The sequence below is a fragment of the Helobdella robusta genome (assembly GCF_000326865.2).
Source record: "Helobdella robusta unplaced genomic scaffold HELROscaffold_2, whole genome shotgun sequence".
Lineage (NCBI taxonomy): Eukaryota > Metazoa > Annelida > Clitellata > Rhynchobdellida > Glossiphoniidae > Helobdella > Helobdella robusta.
The window spans coordinates 6,905,023-6,922,125 of NW_008704083.1; the positions used below are offsets into that span (position 1 = coordinate 6,905,023).

Below are 17,103 nucleotides of genomic sequence, written 5' to 3' on the forward strand. Positions count from 1 at the left end.
TTATATTAATAAATATATTACATATTTATGTATATTATGCGTATTTCATTATTTATATTTTAAACTTGATTATCATCATCCTATTTCCCAAAGCTGTATACAGGGTTTTGTAGGAATAAGATGTCAGTTAAAAAATCCTTGTTTTGACTTCCCATGTCAAAATGGAGGATTGTGTTCTTTAGGTGGTTCTACTGGAGTTGACGTCATCTGCCAGTGTTTTTCAGGATATTATGGAGATAGATGTATTCAGTTTAACCCATGTTTCAATTCGCCCTGTTTGAATGGTGGAAGTTGTACGTCTAATCAAATAAATAATACTTTCAGTTGCACTTGTGTTCAACCGTACACTGGAAGTACTTGTTCACAAATAAATTTATGCACAACAAATCCTTGTCTAAATAACGGAGTTTGCAAATTTGATTCAATTCTAAATGCTTACACCTGCACTTGCACTCCGGCTTATACGGGCACACGATGTGAAATTTTCAAACAATGTTCCAGCAATCCTTGTCTAAATTCCGGAATATGTATGGATTTAAATGGGTCGTACAATTGCTCGTGTTTGCCTGGTTACACGGGACCGACATGTGGTATATCTCAAGCATGCTCCAATCAACCATGCCAAAACGGTGGAACTTGTCTGTCTGTTGGCAACCAATTCACCTGTTCTTGTCTGTCACCGTTCTTTGGTCGCTACTGTGAATTGAAAAATCCTTGCACTGTCAACATTTGTTTGAACGACGGAGTTTGTGTAAATTCAACGGGCACTCCAACTTGCATTTGCGGATCGTTATTTACCGGGCTCAGATGTGAAACTACTTCAAGGTGTGCAAGTGTGCCATGCATTCATCAGGGTAAGTTGGAATTTATTAATTTCAATGACGAAATTAAGTCTTCATGTGAATTAAACAAAGCAATGCCTTTTCAAAACTATGACACATGAAAACAGGGACTTGTGTTGAGTTGGATGACGACTACGCTTGCAATTGTACGACGATGTACGGAGGAAGAAACTGTGAGACCCTATTACCGTGTAGATCTAATCCTTGCATAAATGGTAACTGCTTTCCTGCTCACTGTATAAATAGATTTTTTGACTTTATTCTATAGGGCTGCGAATTTTTTATTTAGTTCATTATATGCAACTTTATGTGCCATTTTTTTCTATACAGTTTGAAAAAAGTGATTTGGAATAACTTTGAGTTTTAACATATAACATTGAAACAAAACACACATACATATGAACAAGGATCAACCTGCAAGAATACAGCAACAGGTTATACGTGTTGTGCTGGTGTCTTTATTGCTGACCAATGTTTTAACGGCCCTTCATGCTCCTCCAATCCTTGTAGAAACGGAGCTACTTGTACTAATATCGGTTGGCTTATATAGCTTATTTACTCATTGATCGTAATGAATAATTCGATTCGTAACAAATTTATTTTGTTTAAAATCATTGTCGACATTGATCTAAAAAAATAAACATAGTTTTTTTTGTTACTTAAAATGATTTGGTCAAGCAGTATCTTAAAAAATGAAATTTTAGGGGCGACGGGTTACCAATGTCAGTGCACTCAGGGTTACCAGGGGCTGAACTGTGAAACCCTCGTGCCATGCAGTGCTGCTACGTGCATCCAGGGTGCATGTGTCATCACGCCATCTACTGGAGTGACAACTTGCGTTTGCAATGCTGGTTACACTGGTAGGCTCATTCTATCTCTAGGCTCATAGGCCAACATTGCACATTCAATAAAGTATTAATAATGATGTCATTCTGCATAGCACCGTAACAATGACCTTGATTATAAATAAGGCACCATGTGTGACAAAGCCGCTCTGATGGAGCTGAAGGAATGTGACTTGTGTTTGAACGGAGGGAGATGTCAAATGAATCGTGCTAACCAGCTACCATCGTGTGACTGCAAGCCTCCCTTCACTGGTTCTTTACTTTATCATTTATTCTAACCTAGTGTAAGACCAGGAATTAAATTAGCGGTTTCAAATAACAAATTTATCTTAAATTTTTTATGCACTAAACTTCATTGTCCAATTATTTCAAAACTACAATTAGGAATAAAATGTGAACACGAGGTTAGAGACTGTTCAGAGAATCCATGTAGAAACAATGGAACATGTACGATGGATGCGTTCGGAGTCTACTGCATCTGTTCAAATAATTTTGATGGACTCTTCTGCCAGATTCAGAAACGTTTGTAGTAGTTTTTTAAACTCTTTTCTGAAAAAATTGCGGTCGCTATTTTAATGTGACTACACAGTATACAGTTCATACATGTAACATAATATTTTGTTATATTTTGTTTGACCGGTGCTTGATTATTGTGCCTGCTTTCTTCTTTGTTGCGTTTCTTAAATGTTCAATTACTCACATTTGAAAGAGTTTTGCAAAGAGAACCCTTGTTTAAACGGTGGTGTTTGTCTGCAAGGTGCCAACGAGTTTGTTTGCCAATGCCCTGCCGGCTATCAGGTTTGTTTCATTTTATAAACTATTATTTAGTCATTGTCGGCTGCTAAATTGATGGAAAAATTAAAAAAAAAAGATTTTTTTTTTAACTTCACGGAATTAATTTATAATTTAAGTTATTTTAAAACTACTTTAATTCAATTGTTCCCTATTTTATATAAACAGAATTTTTAAAAAATTTTTCATCACGACTACGATAATAAAATTAGTCATAAGCGTTGAAGTTTCACTGCGTATGTTAAAAATACCCAGGGACAAAGGTGTCAGTATGTGATTGAGGATGACTTTTGTAACAAAAGAAGTGTAGACGCTACAAACACGTACGATGAACATCCTTGCGGTTTGGGTATGTGCATGCCTCCATCCTCCGAATCAACTGCTCGCTGCTTGTGCCCGCTGGGATTCATTGGCAGTAGATGTGAATCCTTCGATCTCTGCTCCAGTTTGCTTCATTGTTCATCCTTTTGACATTACATTCATAAAAGAAGTTTTATTTTTTGTTTAAAATGTAATGATGTTTTACAGGAGAAACTTGTCCTGTTAACTCTTACTGCAAGGTGCAAGAAAATTTCTCATCATCAACTTCATCATTACCATCATCATTTTCATCGTCATCATCATCAACATCGTCGTCACTGATGCATCAATGTAGTTGTCTGCCCGGATTTTACGGATCACACTGTGAATTTAAAGTTCAGGACTGCAAGATGTTCCCATGTCTGAATGACGGAGAGTGCATGGGCACGTTGGATGGAACTTCCAAGTGCATATGTCCTCATGGTCTGTTTTGCTCTCCGTTCTCATTATTGTAGATTATGTCATTAACATATGATCCTTATTATTTTTAACGTTATAGTGTCATTTTTTTCGTAAAAATGTTTATTTCAATTCCTAAAGTTTTAAAGATGGGAAAGTTTCTTATCAATGATTAATTTATAATTTATAATTATAATTAATAATTTATAATGTCTACAATGAAAATCGCCTTTATAACCACAAAATGACAAATGCTTCACGTCGATTATCTTTTAGTAATTGGAAAACCAATATGTATTGTGGTAGTTAAGCGGCGTAACGGCTAAGACGTCTGTATCTGCGGTTGTAATAATCCGGTTCGATTGCCAAGTGATTCTCGCTTATAACATGCTATGTGTATGATTCGTAGTTTTACCTGTATTCAAATGCGCTGTGTGTATTTTGTTGATATTTTAACAAACTAATCAAGAGAAAATAAATTGTATTGATGGTTGCATTAAAAAATGTTGTTTACATAAAGAGTGATTAGTTTGACTGCAGTTACAAACTTGGGAGTCTGTATTTTGAGATCTCGATATCCCATCAAGACGATTAATTTTAATTTTCAGGGTTTGCTGGGCAGAGCTGTGAATTGAATCTCAATGATTGCCGAAATGTTGTCTGTCGAAATGGTGGACATTGCAGTGATGGCATCAACTCTTACAGGTAGTGCAGGCAGTTGTTGTTGTTGTAGTTTTAGTAAATGTGGTCGCTGTTGTTGCTGTTGTAGAAGTTACCGATGTAGTTGAGGTGGTTTGTGTTGCAGCTGATATTGTTGCTGATGCCATTCTGACGTATTTTTTAATTACACAAAATTTGTTGACACTGTTTTAAATAATTATAAAAATAACCGGCAAACCAAGCAACCAATCAACTGACCAACCAATTGACCAACCAATTGACAAACCAATTGACCAACCAATTGACCAACCAATTGACCAACCAATTGACTAACCAATTGACCAACCAACCAACTAACCAACCAACCAACAACTTACCAACCGACCAATCAACCAACCAACAACTTACCAACCGACCGATCAACCAACCAACCAATTGATCAATCAGATGTGACTGTCCACTTCACTATTATGGTAACCACTGCGAATATCTCATCACGTGTCAACAACAACCATGTAAAAATGGCGGTTTGTGTCGTGATGTGCCCGCGACTGGCAACAATGGTAGGAAAATTTTTTAAAGTTCATGTCATAAATAATAATTTATTAAAATTATAATTTTTTTAAATTAATTAATTTAATTCAATTCAATGTTAATGTTTCTAAATTCGAAAAACAAATTGTATAAACATGATTAATATAATTTATATAATTTTTTATATAACTTTTTGATTTCAACGTCTAAAATGTTTTGATAAAATCCAACAAAATCTCAGTTTTGAATGGGTCTTTTTGTTATTTTTCAATTAAATCAATCTCTCTCTCTTTTCTGTCATAATTTATCGACAGCACAACTTTTTGTCAATTCACTTAAAATCCTTCGTGAAAATTTACATCTTGCTCAGGAACATATCCATCTATACTCTTCACATTACCATCATCATCATCATTGTAATCATCATCACCTCCGTCCATGCGACGATCACATTGATGCAAGCAGGAGTGCCATTTGAGTGTTCATGTTCAGAAGGTTACGAAGGAATGCTTTGTGAACATGAGTACGTAGATCACTGTTTATCTAACCCGTGTCCCAACGGAGCGACCTGTGTCAATGAGCTGAATGGGTTCATGTGAGTGATGATGCTAGGAGAGATGATGATGAGTAGGAGGATGAAGATGAGGATGATGAAGACGATGAAGATAGTGATGATGATAATGATGATACTAGGAGGGATGATGATAAGGGTGATGGTGATGATGATGATGATGCGGATGCCGCTGATGCCGACGACGGCGAAAGTGGCAAGGATAATGATGATGATGTGGGGAGTGGTAATAGTAATATAAAAAATAATTTATTGACCAGTTGTCATTGCTTGGAGAATCAGGTTGGTGTGCACTGTGGGATGGTGGACACCTGATGTTCATCTTTCAGGTTGCTGTGCGATTGACGCATGCAAGAATTATTCAACTCATTCTACCACCTCATGCTAAACGTTCATGTCATGTTGTTTTCTTTTTATCAAATGCATAAACGCAACAACAACAACAACTACTACTACTACTACGACAACAACAACAACAACAATCTTAGTTGTGCGCCTAATAAATCATTTGAAGCAGTTTCTTCATTAACATGCACACACGCCTGAACGCATTTGTACGCATCAAATACGGACATGTATTTGCGCACACGTTAATCAATGCAGGCAAACATACAAACATGAACTTTTGCACGCAACTTCCCTAACCTTCTCTATCGATTATGAGGAATTCTAACTGCGTCGTTATTCGCTTTTTTAACTTTTTTCCTCTCAATCGCTACTCATACACAAAGACACACACACACACACACACCACACACACCACACACACCACACACACACACGCATACATTAACACATACCAACTTGCATACACACATACATATATGCATACGCACGTTCATACATACGAACACTTACACGTGTGTAAATGCACACGGCACATAGATTTGTACAACTAAAATTCATCCGACAGTAATTTCAAACTGTTTTATTGATTACATTTTTGAGGAATTTTCAAAAAGAGAGCTCAACAACTGACTTGATATTTTTTTATTTTTATTGGATATTTTGGCATAGTTTTTGTATTTTTTTTTTCGAAAGTAATTTTTTCAGTAATATTTGCCGAGCTGTTATTGAATTTAAAAATTTCTTAAATATCCAAGACTCCAATGTTCGCTCAGAAAAGCAGGCAAATCAACGAAAACATGTGATGTAAAGAGGACGGAAAAATGGATGATGAACTATGGTGATTAATATTAATAATAACAATGATAATAATAATAATAATGACAATGATGGTGTTGATGATGATAGTCGTGGTGTTGAATCGTTGTGGTGAATTAATGATGATCCTGATCGTCATCATTGGAATGATGATTTAAATAACATGACCAAAAACATATCCTGATTTCCAACCAGTTAAATAACGCCAAGTTAAAGATTAAAATTTTTGGACCACTTACGTTCAGTGTTTGATGTTAACGCTGATGTTAAATATATACATATAATTGTTTTTTGTATTTCATTCTATGTTTTATTTTCTCTCATATATTTCGAATTTAACTTGTAAATATAGATCGGGATTTTAAGCACGCTGACAGTAAACAGAAAAAAAACACTTTCAAGCTTTAAATTTTCCTAATAAAAATGTTCTATAAACATTTTTCCAGACACATTTCATCACGTCGTCATCAATCAACACTTTGTCCTCCGACTGACATGCATACATTGATATGTGAAGGCAGCCTGAATAGAAAAAAAAACGTAACTGCAAATTGTATATGAGCAGATTTATTAGCAATAATACTGCAAAAGATAGAAAGGAAGTAATTTCAGCAGTAATAACAGGTGTTGTGGCGTCCGATGATTTACTGTGTACGTCGTCTTGCAAATGTAGCATTAGTAGTTGCGGTCGTACATACAGTTGTGGTAGTGGTGGTAGCGTTTGTAGTTGCGGTCGTACATGCATTTGTGGCTGTGGTGGTAGTGGTAGCATTTGTAGTCATGGTCGTCTGGTAGTAGTGGTAGGTAGTTATTGTAGCTGCAACACCGGTGGTATTTACAATATTGTTAGAAATATGTAGTAATAGTATTTGTAGTAATAGTAGTTGTAATAATAGTAGTAAAAGTAGTAGTAATAGTAGTAGTGTTAGTAGTAGTAGTATTTGTAGTAATAGTAGTGGCAGTAGCAGTAGTACGAAAAAATAAAAAAAAGTGTTCAAGAGCTTTTTAATGAAGGTAGTTGAAGTTGTCCAGCGATTGTAATTAACAAAGTTGAGATTTATTTCGCAGACGCCATGACGCTTATTTGCTGTTGCGCTCTATTGAAGACCTGCCGGTTGATGACGCGATGCAATAAAGCAGTACGCTGCATAAATATTAATTTCTAACTGAAGAAAACTGAGAACGAAATTGGTTCAGCAGATGTCGTAAGCTTGGATGATGTAATGTGATAAGGGGAATAATAGGTTAATGTTCATTTCATCCACTATGTAATTGTGTGTATCTCGTTTTTATGTGTAGCCAGTTGATATGTAATAATGAAAAATCTTTTAAATTAATCTTTTTTACAACAATTTTGTAATGTAACTGGTAATAATAACTAACAAACATGTACATCGTGCATAACTCAACATTGTATGTACTGGTACAAGATTGTTGGTGTTAGTGATGTAAGATTGCTGTCGTGAGTGATACAATTCTTTCCAATGCCTCGATGAACAATCAAACTTCCCAATTACTTTAACCTTTTATTACTTGAGCGCTGGTCAAATGCATTATAGGATGGGTGAATGGATGGTTGGATAGATGGTGGTTGGATAGATGAATGGATGAATGAATGGATGGAAGAGATAATGCAGAAATGAATGCGTGATGTAAAAAATGTGCGATTTTAAGAATGAATAGTAAGATATACAAATGAATGTTTTAATGAACAAATGAATAAACACATGAATGGATGAATGATTGCATGTGTAAGTGCCCAAGTGAATGAATATGTGATTGAAGAGGAATGGATAGATAGATGAATGCTTGGTTATATTGGATAAATGAATGAAGAAAGGATTGATCCAGAGGAAACGTGAATGAATGCAAGAGGATGAATGGATGAATAGAAATAAGAATTTTATAGATGGCGTTGTGATAGCTACATATTTTATTGTCCGCTTGTTATTGTCGAAGCTGATAATGATGACGCTTATAATGATGACGATGATGTCAATGATGATACTGATCAGGTTGGCAATCTCGATAATGATGACGATTATGATGAAGTCAATCCTGACGATGATGATGTCACTGCAGATAAGAAGACGTTAGTGATTTTTTTTTTAATTTTTCCTCCACTGATGATGTCATTTCTGACAACGTTGATGATGATGAAGAGGATGATGATAAAAATGACCTTGATGATGATCTTAGCCGTCATAACGATGACGTTGATGATGACGTCAGTCCTGAAAAATTAAAGGACATTGATGTTGACGTTTATAGCATGTCTAAAAACCTTGCTGGTAACATTCATACGAGACGATGGTGACGTCAAACAAAGTTGATGGTGGCACTTATGAAGATGATGACGATGATAATATTAAAAATGTTATTAACATATGCTAATGATAGTCGTGATGATGGCGATGGTAAGAACATGATAATAATGATGATAACGATGATAATGATGAGATTGAGACTGCTTGCTACAGCCTATTACATATTGACGGCAATGTTAATGGAGTTTTCTGATTGATTTCATCGTAAGAAGGTTGATGGCCTTCTTTTATCTTGTCTTTTTGAACGCCATCTTATAATGCTGTCTTCTTCCTTCAGCTGCATACTAGATCATGTAAAATAATTTTGAGTGATTATTGTTTAACTGTTTATTTCAAATTTTGTTACATTATTTGAAATATTCAGAAATTATAAAATTTTAAAAGTTAGCTAGCTAATTTATTATTTTTACACCAGGCGACATGTAGATTTGTTTTTGCTTTAGTTTGTTGAATAGTGTAGTCGACGTAGTTTACTATATCTGCGCTGTTTAAGGCCTTTGAATGTTTAATGTGATTTGAATGTGTAATGTGAGTTGAAAATGATTGAAATTTGTGATAATTTTGAAATGCCTCGAACGAATCAATAATTTTCATTTTAAAGTTTTTTAAACGATTTAAATTTTTCAAAAAGTATTTGCAAATATTTTTAAATATTTTGTAGCGTCGTATGTTAAACTGGCCTCGATGGTTAAACTAAGTTAAGAGGGAGGAGCAAGAACACATCAAGTAGATGCCGCCCCGTCATCTTATCACGAGATCAACACATCAATCCTTATCTCGAAGTTTTCCGTTTTAACATGCTCGTGTTCAAACAAGAAACAAGTGCCGGTTCAAACACTGCAACAAGAAACCTGATGAAAGTTGAAAACAGGTGAATGATATGTTGGAATAAATACATTCCTGTATTTCATTAGTTCACCACTCATTTCAAAAAGTAGATTGGTTTTGCGAGACGATAATGTTCCAATAAGAAAGAGTGCGCGATACAGAATGTATGTGGAGGAGAAAAAAGTTATTAGCAAAACATCTTGCGCGGTTGGTTTGGTTGGTGATGGATCGCTCAATGCAGTCATCCTCCTTTTAATGAGGTCCTCGTGCGCTAGGCTCTACTTGAAATTATAAATAAAATGAAATAACTGCTTGATTATTATTTTTTCATTTTTTTTGCAAATCTTTTTATAAATCATGAAGCACAGTACATTTATACATGAGGCAAATTTAAAATGCTTACAGATTGCTTTCAAAAGTGAACTGACAATTTTATATATAAAAAAAAGATGTTCAAAGAGAACAAAAATGGCAAATCCGCTGACGAGTAAGACATCGCAGACGTTAATAACAGCAATACAATTTGCAAATGTACATTGCCACAAGAATAAAGAGGCTTTTATCGTCAATAAATTATTTTAATTTTGAAAGAAAAAGATTTCGTGATCATGAAGGGTAAGTTTGGCTGCTGCAACGTTCAACAATGGGGAGGATGTTGATGATGAGTAAGTATGATGGTGATGATGTTTACGATGACGATGATGTTGATGATGAAGACGATATAACGACGATGATGAGGGCAATAGGGTTGGTGTAAAATATAATTTTAATTTCTTGTCCTTTTTCTACAGCACATATCCTCTGAAAAGTTCATTGCTAAACAATTGTTTTAGGTTGGAAAAATTTTCACAGAAACTTTTTGATATTTTCTTTTCTGTTACTTTTTTGACACGAACATTTTGGAAATAAAAATAAATGAATGATTTATGAAGTGTCAAACATCGAGGAAGTGATGTAGACCAACAACCAACGACTCATCTTTCTTACTTGGCGCACAACTAAAACTTCATTGCTTTACTACACGAAAGAAAATAAACGAAGATAAACAAATTATTGCTAACATTTGTCACCAGTTAATTGTAAAAATTGAAAATAAAAATGTATAAAAATGATATATATAGATGCAAGTAAGCATTCTAATCTCTTACATTCATATGAATTCTTAAGTTTGCTAATCTCGGCAGACGCACAACTGAAGATGTAATGAGAAATGAGAGATACATTCCAGTCCAACATCCATCTTAATTGCATGAAATTGCAAAATGCTATTTTTGCGTAAGTCCTCCTCAACAAAGAAACATGAAGAAAATAAAATGACTGACTGAATGAATTAATGGTTGATTGATACGCGATGATTGATACATGATGATTGATTGATTGATAGGTATGTCGAGTCTGTTTCATGATGTAGTTGACTGTTTATGTTCCTGTTGTCATTGTAGTTCTTTTAAATTTTGTAGTAATGTCATGTTTTCAGTAAAGATTTGTAGCGTAACATAATTTATAGGGCTAGTTAGCTCAGTCAGGAAGAGTGCCTGCCATATCTCAGTTGTTGCCACTGCAGACCAACAGGATTCGAACGCTTTCCGTGCTGTAATCAATAACTATATTAAGCTGTGTGACTATAATGTGCACGTTTGTAAACATGTCATGTTGTGTTAATGTATGTTAGACATTTTCTGGCATTGAAAATCAACTTTTAATAAATAATTAGGTAGCTTAGTGTTTGTCGGAAATATATCGAAACTGATATATTTATGTAGAAATGGAGAAATGACTGATATTACAAAGAGCACCAACAAACACGAGGCTTAGAAGAAGATGAAGATGTTTGAAATTGGAAGAGATGGAAAAAATGTGATGTATGATGAATTGCCTGCCTGGATGGAGGCAGGGGGAAGTGTACAACACATGCATCAAACAGCTTCCAAACATTTGTTAGCAAATGAGCTGCCGTCAATTCACTTTTAATTAAATTTAAAATATTCAAATATTTTCTTAACTTTGAAAAAACAAAGGTTAACAGAAACACACAGACTGAAACATCCGTATACTCCACAAAGTTTCATTTTATCTGGCCTCCAACTCATCCTACCGAGCTGTTTTTGGATTTTGTTATTTGATAAATTTGCAGTTGCTTGAAATTAACGGAAAAAACTTTGAAATGTTTTTGATCAACAAATGTAATGATAAATAGTTTACACACACATACACAAAATCACACATAAACTCACATACACAAACGTTTATACACATGGGAAGAAAAACGTTTAAAAACAACATATACACTGACACGTACATACTTAAGCAGTCATTTGCATGCACGCACGTAAACAAACACACTTTTATAACACATACATACATTCAAATACATGTACAAATATTTAAAAACAAGTACACACGTACGCACACACACACAGACAGACATGCACACACACATACATGGACACACAAACATAGAAAGTCTTTATAGATAAGGAGAAAAGGAGAGCAATCATTTATTAACTCTTTGTTCTTCCAAGGCAGGGACTGCCTCATATATTCTTCGGCCAATGAATGGACGAGCAGATGAATGGAATGTAGTTTGGATGAATAAATACTCGTTGCGTCTCACTAATCTTATTTTATTTTAATAAATTAACAGAAATAATATCATTTAAGTATTGTATTCTTGGTAAATTAAGATGACCTTGTTGAACACCTACTCAATCATGTCATTAATCTAGAGACGCAGTGTAGACGGTTGGATGGTTGGTTGATGTAAGATTGATGGAGATGTCCCGGAGAGTAGAAATTTGTTGCAGACGCATTGCTGATTAACGTTACGGTTAATGTGGGTGTGATGAGTTGCAGGAATGCTGGTACTCAAAGTCGACGTCACTAAACAGTTCTTACGACGCAAACTAACCATTTCCTTCAATGTACAACAACAACAACAACAATTTTATTTTTTGGTTGTTATAATATCATGAGTGCTGTTTCTGCAACAACAATAACAAACAAAGACATCAACAACAAACAGCAACAACAACAGGAAATATAAAATCAACAATGTTTAAAAAAGTGCTCGTCAAAATAACGGCACGACACACTCATTATTTACAACACTACAAAAATAATTTTTCTACTGCAATGGCGAAATTTTTATGTTTATTACACCTGCTTTTTTATTTTTTGGTTGTTTGTGTTGTTAAGTGTTGTTAGCTCATGTTGTGTTGTTTCTAATGCAATATAATACCAAACACATCTTTGAACTTGCTTCACAAGCCACAAGGATCGATTTCATCGGCTGTCTGCTCGCGTTTCACTCATGGCATGGCACGGCTGGTTCGAAAACTGAAACATAGCAGCAAAATGTTGAATCATGTTAAAAAAATTATTCATTCAGAAAACTATTAAATTATTAATAGCAGTAATATTAATGGTAAAATGAATATTGAATTTTAATTAGGTTGACAATATAAATAAAGGAATGTTTATATATTTGTGTTTTTGTTCATTGACACGCACACACACACACACACCCACATACACCACACACACAAATAAACAGACACACGTACACTTTAAACTGCATCTCGTGATTATTATTTGTTTTTTTTTTGTAAAGGCACTGAAAATTCGACGGTTGTGATATGATGGCCAGAGAAGGCAAACATGTGTTGATGTTATTTGTTTGTGATGTTTGGCGTTTTATAGCGACACATTCGTTTATTCAATATTTTCAGAGCAAACCTCGCTAATGCATTGACGTGTAGGAAGATTTTTTTCCAAGCTGTTTATTTAGCTAATGTAAAGGGTTCGTAAAATTGTTGTTTATGAAGTTTATATTGTGTCTGATGTATGCAATTCTGCAATGCGGTTCTGTTGGTTATGCTGTATATGTGTGATGTATTAATGAGTGTTTATGTTATTTTGTTTTTTAATGTTAAATTTTTTTTTCTTGTTTTGTGTCTGTTTTGCAAAAGAGCAGAGTGCAAAAAAATATCTTAAAACAAAACTGATCTAAAATTGTTCAAAAAAATATCCTTTGAATTCTATGATGATGATGATGATGCTGATGCTGATGCTGATGCAACAACATCTTTAAAGTAATTATTGTTTCTAACCCTGCAGATGACGTAGCATGTTGTAGAGGCATCACAAGTCGTCGTGTGGTGTGGATGGAAACATGGGAGTACATTTGTGCGTCCAGAAAGGCTGACATTTTTGTTGCTTCATAACTTGACAGTCTCGTCGAAAGAGCTGTTGATGTACGCAATGATGACGATGGTGAAGATGATGATGATGATGAGTATGGGAACGATGTGATGATGACGACGACGATGAAGTTGGTGCTGGAGACATCGCGTGAAACGATGGCGATGATGTGATTATTGATTTTCGGTATGTAACATTTCTTCGTTCGATTAGCTCCTAACATTTGTCAGTTATTCATTCATTCATTCATCATCCGCACGTTGCATCAGCAAACTGGTTTTCCACGTTATTTCCTCCAGCACAGTTTTTATTGTTTCTGCCAGCAGCGAGATATTAGTAGTGCCCTCTGCTTCTTGCTCCTTCCTCTTATCAAAAGAAATTTTGTTTTCAAAATTTTCATCTGCACAATTAAGAAATTCTGAATATCTTATTAATAACATTTGATTGGAATTAAATCGCAACAATAAGCAGAACAAAGCTTTTAAAAAATGCCATTTGTTCTGTCAGGTGTGGTTCTGCACACACGTTTCATTCCAACAAAACTTGCACGCTACACGTTGCAATTCAACCTAACAGTTACGTAACAGTAGACATGGTTTCAAGAGCTATTTGCACGTGGCATTAAATGGATGGCAACACACAACAACACGTACTCACACACACACACAAACACACACATACAGGAAGATACAGAAGCCAAGAAGTTCTCACACGGATAGAGAGATATGAAAAAATATTTTAATGAAATAAAAGATTCGCGCGTTGATTTATCGTTTCATTCGCAATTTGTTTTTTTTATTATTCATGCCAAATAGACGAAGCATTTCCGATTATTATTTTTTGATTTTATTATTACAAGCTTTTTTTTCATTTTTGTTTTGTCGGTACGATATATTTATTAATTTCCATGCATGCAAGCATCCGTACATCCATGCATCTATCCATGCATCCATGCATGCATCCCTATATCCATATTTATATCCATCCCTGCATTTTTCCATCCATCCATCCATCCATCCATCCATCCATCCATCCATCCATCCATCCATCCATCCATCCATCCATCCATCCATCCATCCATCCATCCATCCATCCATCCATCCATCCATCCATCCATCCATCCATCCATCCATCCATCCATCCATCCATCCATCCATCCATCCATCCATCCATCCATCCATCCATCCATCCATCCATCCATCCATCCATCCATCCATCCATCCATCCATCCATCCATCCATACATCCATCCATCCATTCATCCATCCATCCATCCATCCATCCATCCATCCATCCATCCATCCATCCATCCATCCATGTTTTAGTCATCCGCTGAGGAATGCTCCACTCCTCCCATTTCCTTTTCCTTTCAAGTCTGATTAAAAACAATGTTTTCGATTTCATAACACTGCATGCATGCATATGTGCATATAAGTGTATGTACCAGCGTGTGTGTATGTGTGTGCGTTTATGTGTGTGTGTGTATGTAAACGTGTGGGGTTGAGGAAACATTCATTTTTGTTTGCTAAATAACAAGACAACTGTTCTTTTGTTGGTAAGTTGGTTTATTTTGTCTTAGTCGGTCGGTTGGTTGGTTGGTTGATTAGTTGGTCGGTTGGTCGGTCGGTTGGTCGGTCGGTTGGTCGGTCGGTTGGTTGGTCGGTTGGTTGGTTCGTTGGTCGGTCGGTCGGTCGGTTGGTTATTATGTTGATGGTTATTAGTTAGGTTAGTTGATATAGCATTTGAGAACATAACACGAGTGCCTTGCAAATATTTTTTAAAAGTTTTTCTCTTGTAGTCAGCAACAATATATAACTTTTATTTTTCGCATTTTTGTTGTTTACACACGTGTTTTCATATTTTTAGCTCTTACGATGTGACTATTACTCTTTCGTTTTGTATGGCAATAGCTCATCTGACAAATAAACTTTCTTTTTTAAGTTGATGTTTATGCATGTAAATCATTTTATAGGCACAAATGCATGGATCACGTATGCTCAACTACAAAAATAACTCATATGATTTTTGATTTTATTCCTGTTGAACTCAAATTGCCATTTGTCAAATTCAATTTTTGAAAGAATCACTAATTATCTCTGTCAAAAACTAATCTTGATAAGTTTTCCATAAAACGAAAGTTTTAAAAATGTTTATGGAATTGGTTGTGCAGTTGTGTTGTGTTTATTTATTATATTCATTTTTTCATTCATTCATTCATTTAAATTCGTAATGAACCAACATGAAAAAGATATATGAATGCTGTTGCGTTGTTAAGTTGTTGTGCTGTTGAGTTGTTTTGCTGTTGTGTTGTTGTGCAGTTTTGTTGTTGAGTTGTTGTGCCTCTCCTTCCTACCTCCTTCCACGCAATTCATCACGAATTACATTTCTTCCACCTCTCCAGCTCCAAACATTTTCATCTCTTCTTCATTTGTGTTCTTTCTTCCTTTTTCTATTGTTTGTTTCTTTATTTGCACTGTTTACAACATTTTGCCATTTTTGTTTCTACTTACTAGTTTTAGATTCGCTTTTTATTTTTTTCTATTATTTTGAAATATAGCGATGCATTGATTCCCTACTTTGAAGGCCAGTTTCAGCGATTTTTGTTTGACACCCATTTGAACAAAATGATCCCAAGAAGATTCGAAAGTTTCAGCAACTATTCTCAATTTTCAATTCAATTTTATTTAAGCTAGACTTATTTGCAAATTAATGCATTCATTCAGTATGCGATAATAAGATGCATGCAACTGCATTAGTTGTGAAACATCGAAGATTACATGGGATGCATTCTTTAAATATGGATGTTCTTTTTTAAAAGAACGCAGCGTTAAACGTTAAACAAAACAATTGAAGACGTCCTACATAATCATCCCTGCGTGCCGCGCTCAATATTGTTTCTTCAACACTGTTGTTCTGACATTCTGTCCAACCAACACTGTTTCTGCACTTCAAGACAACCAGCGAACTCAACATCAGCTGAAATATTTTTGGCTTCAAATGAAAGCTTATGTTGACCACACACGCCTATACAAGTAGTCTAGAATGCACACTAACACACTCAGTCAAAAATAATAAAATTTGTAGAACTTACAAACATAAGTACATGTATAGAAGTACACACGCACCATTCACGCACATCACCACTCTCATCAAATTCTCTCCAAATGTTCATGCCCTATGCCTTTCAACATATATTGCTTGAAAGAAAGCATTTTTTCCATATCTGTTTTATATAGTTTTGCTTGCAGTTTTTGTGAAATATAGAGCAGAAGCGAAATGAAAGTTGAACGGATCTTTTAATGTTATTTTATGAGATGCAGACGTGTCTGAAGAGGCAAGAAATGCGCGCCATTTCACTGTCAGAGTCGATTGCCAACAGTCAATTATTTTCGATTTAGCATCAAATTCAAACAACCCTTCTAACGTTTCTACTTGAACGTTCGAACACTCTTGCAAAAGTATTCCTGTTTCTTTAATGCTGCTGACGATAATTTATCTTTCAAAACGTTTTTATATTTCTTTGTTCATTTAAAGTAATTCAGCACATTTCTAATATCTCTGACTGATACCTCAATTAAAAAA

General features: G+C 35.0%; 1 protein-coding gene across 1 annotated transcript; it reads left to right on the forward strand.

The window, feature by feature from the left end:
- Positions 1–208: 208 nt before the first annotated feature.
- HELRODRAFT_64773 (hypothetical protein) lies at positions 209–943 on the forward strand (the record flags this gene model as incomplete). The annotated part of the gene is made up of 1 exon (XM_009017545.1): positions 209–943. A coding segment is annotated over one exon (735 nt), but the record flags the coding sequence as incomplete, so codon positions are not given.
- Positions 944–17,103: the final 16,160 nt, after the last annotated feature.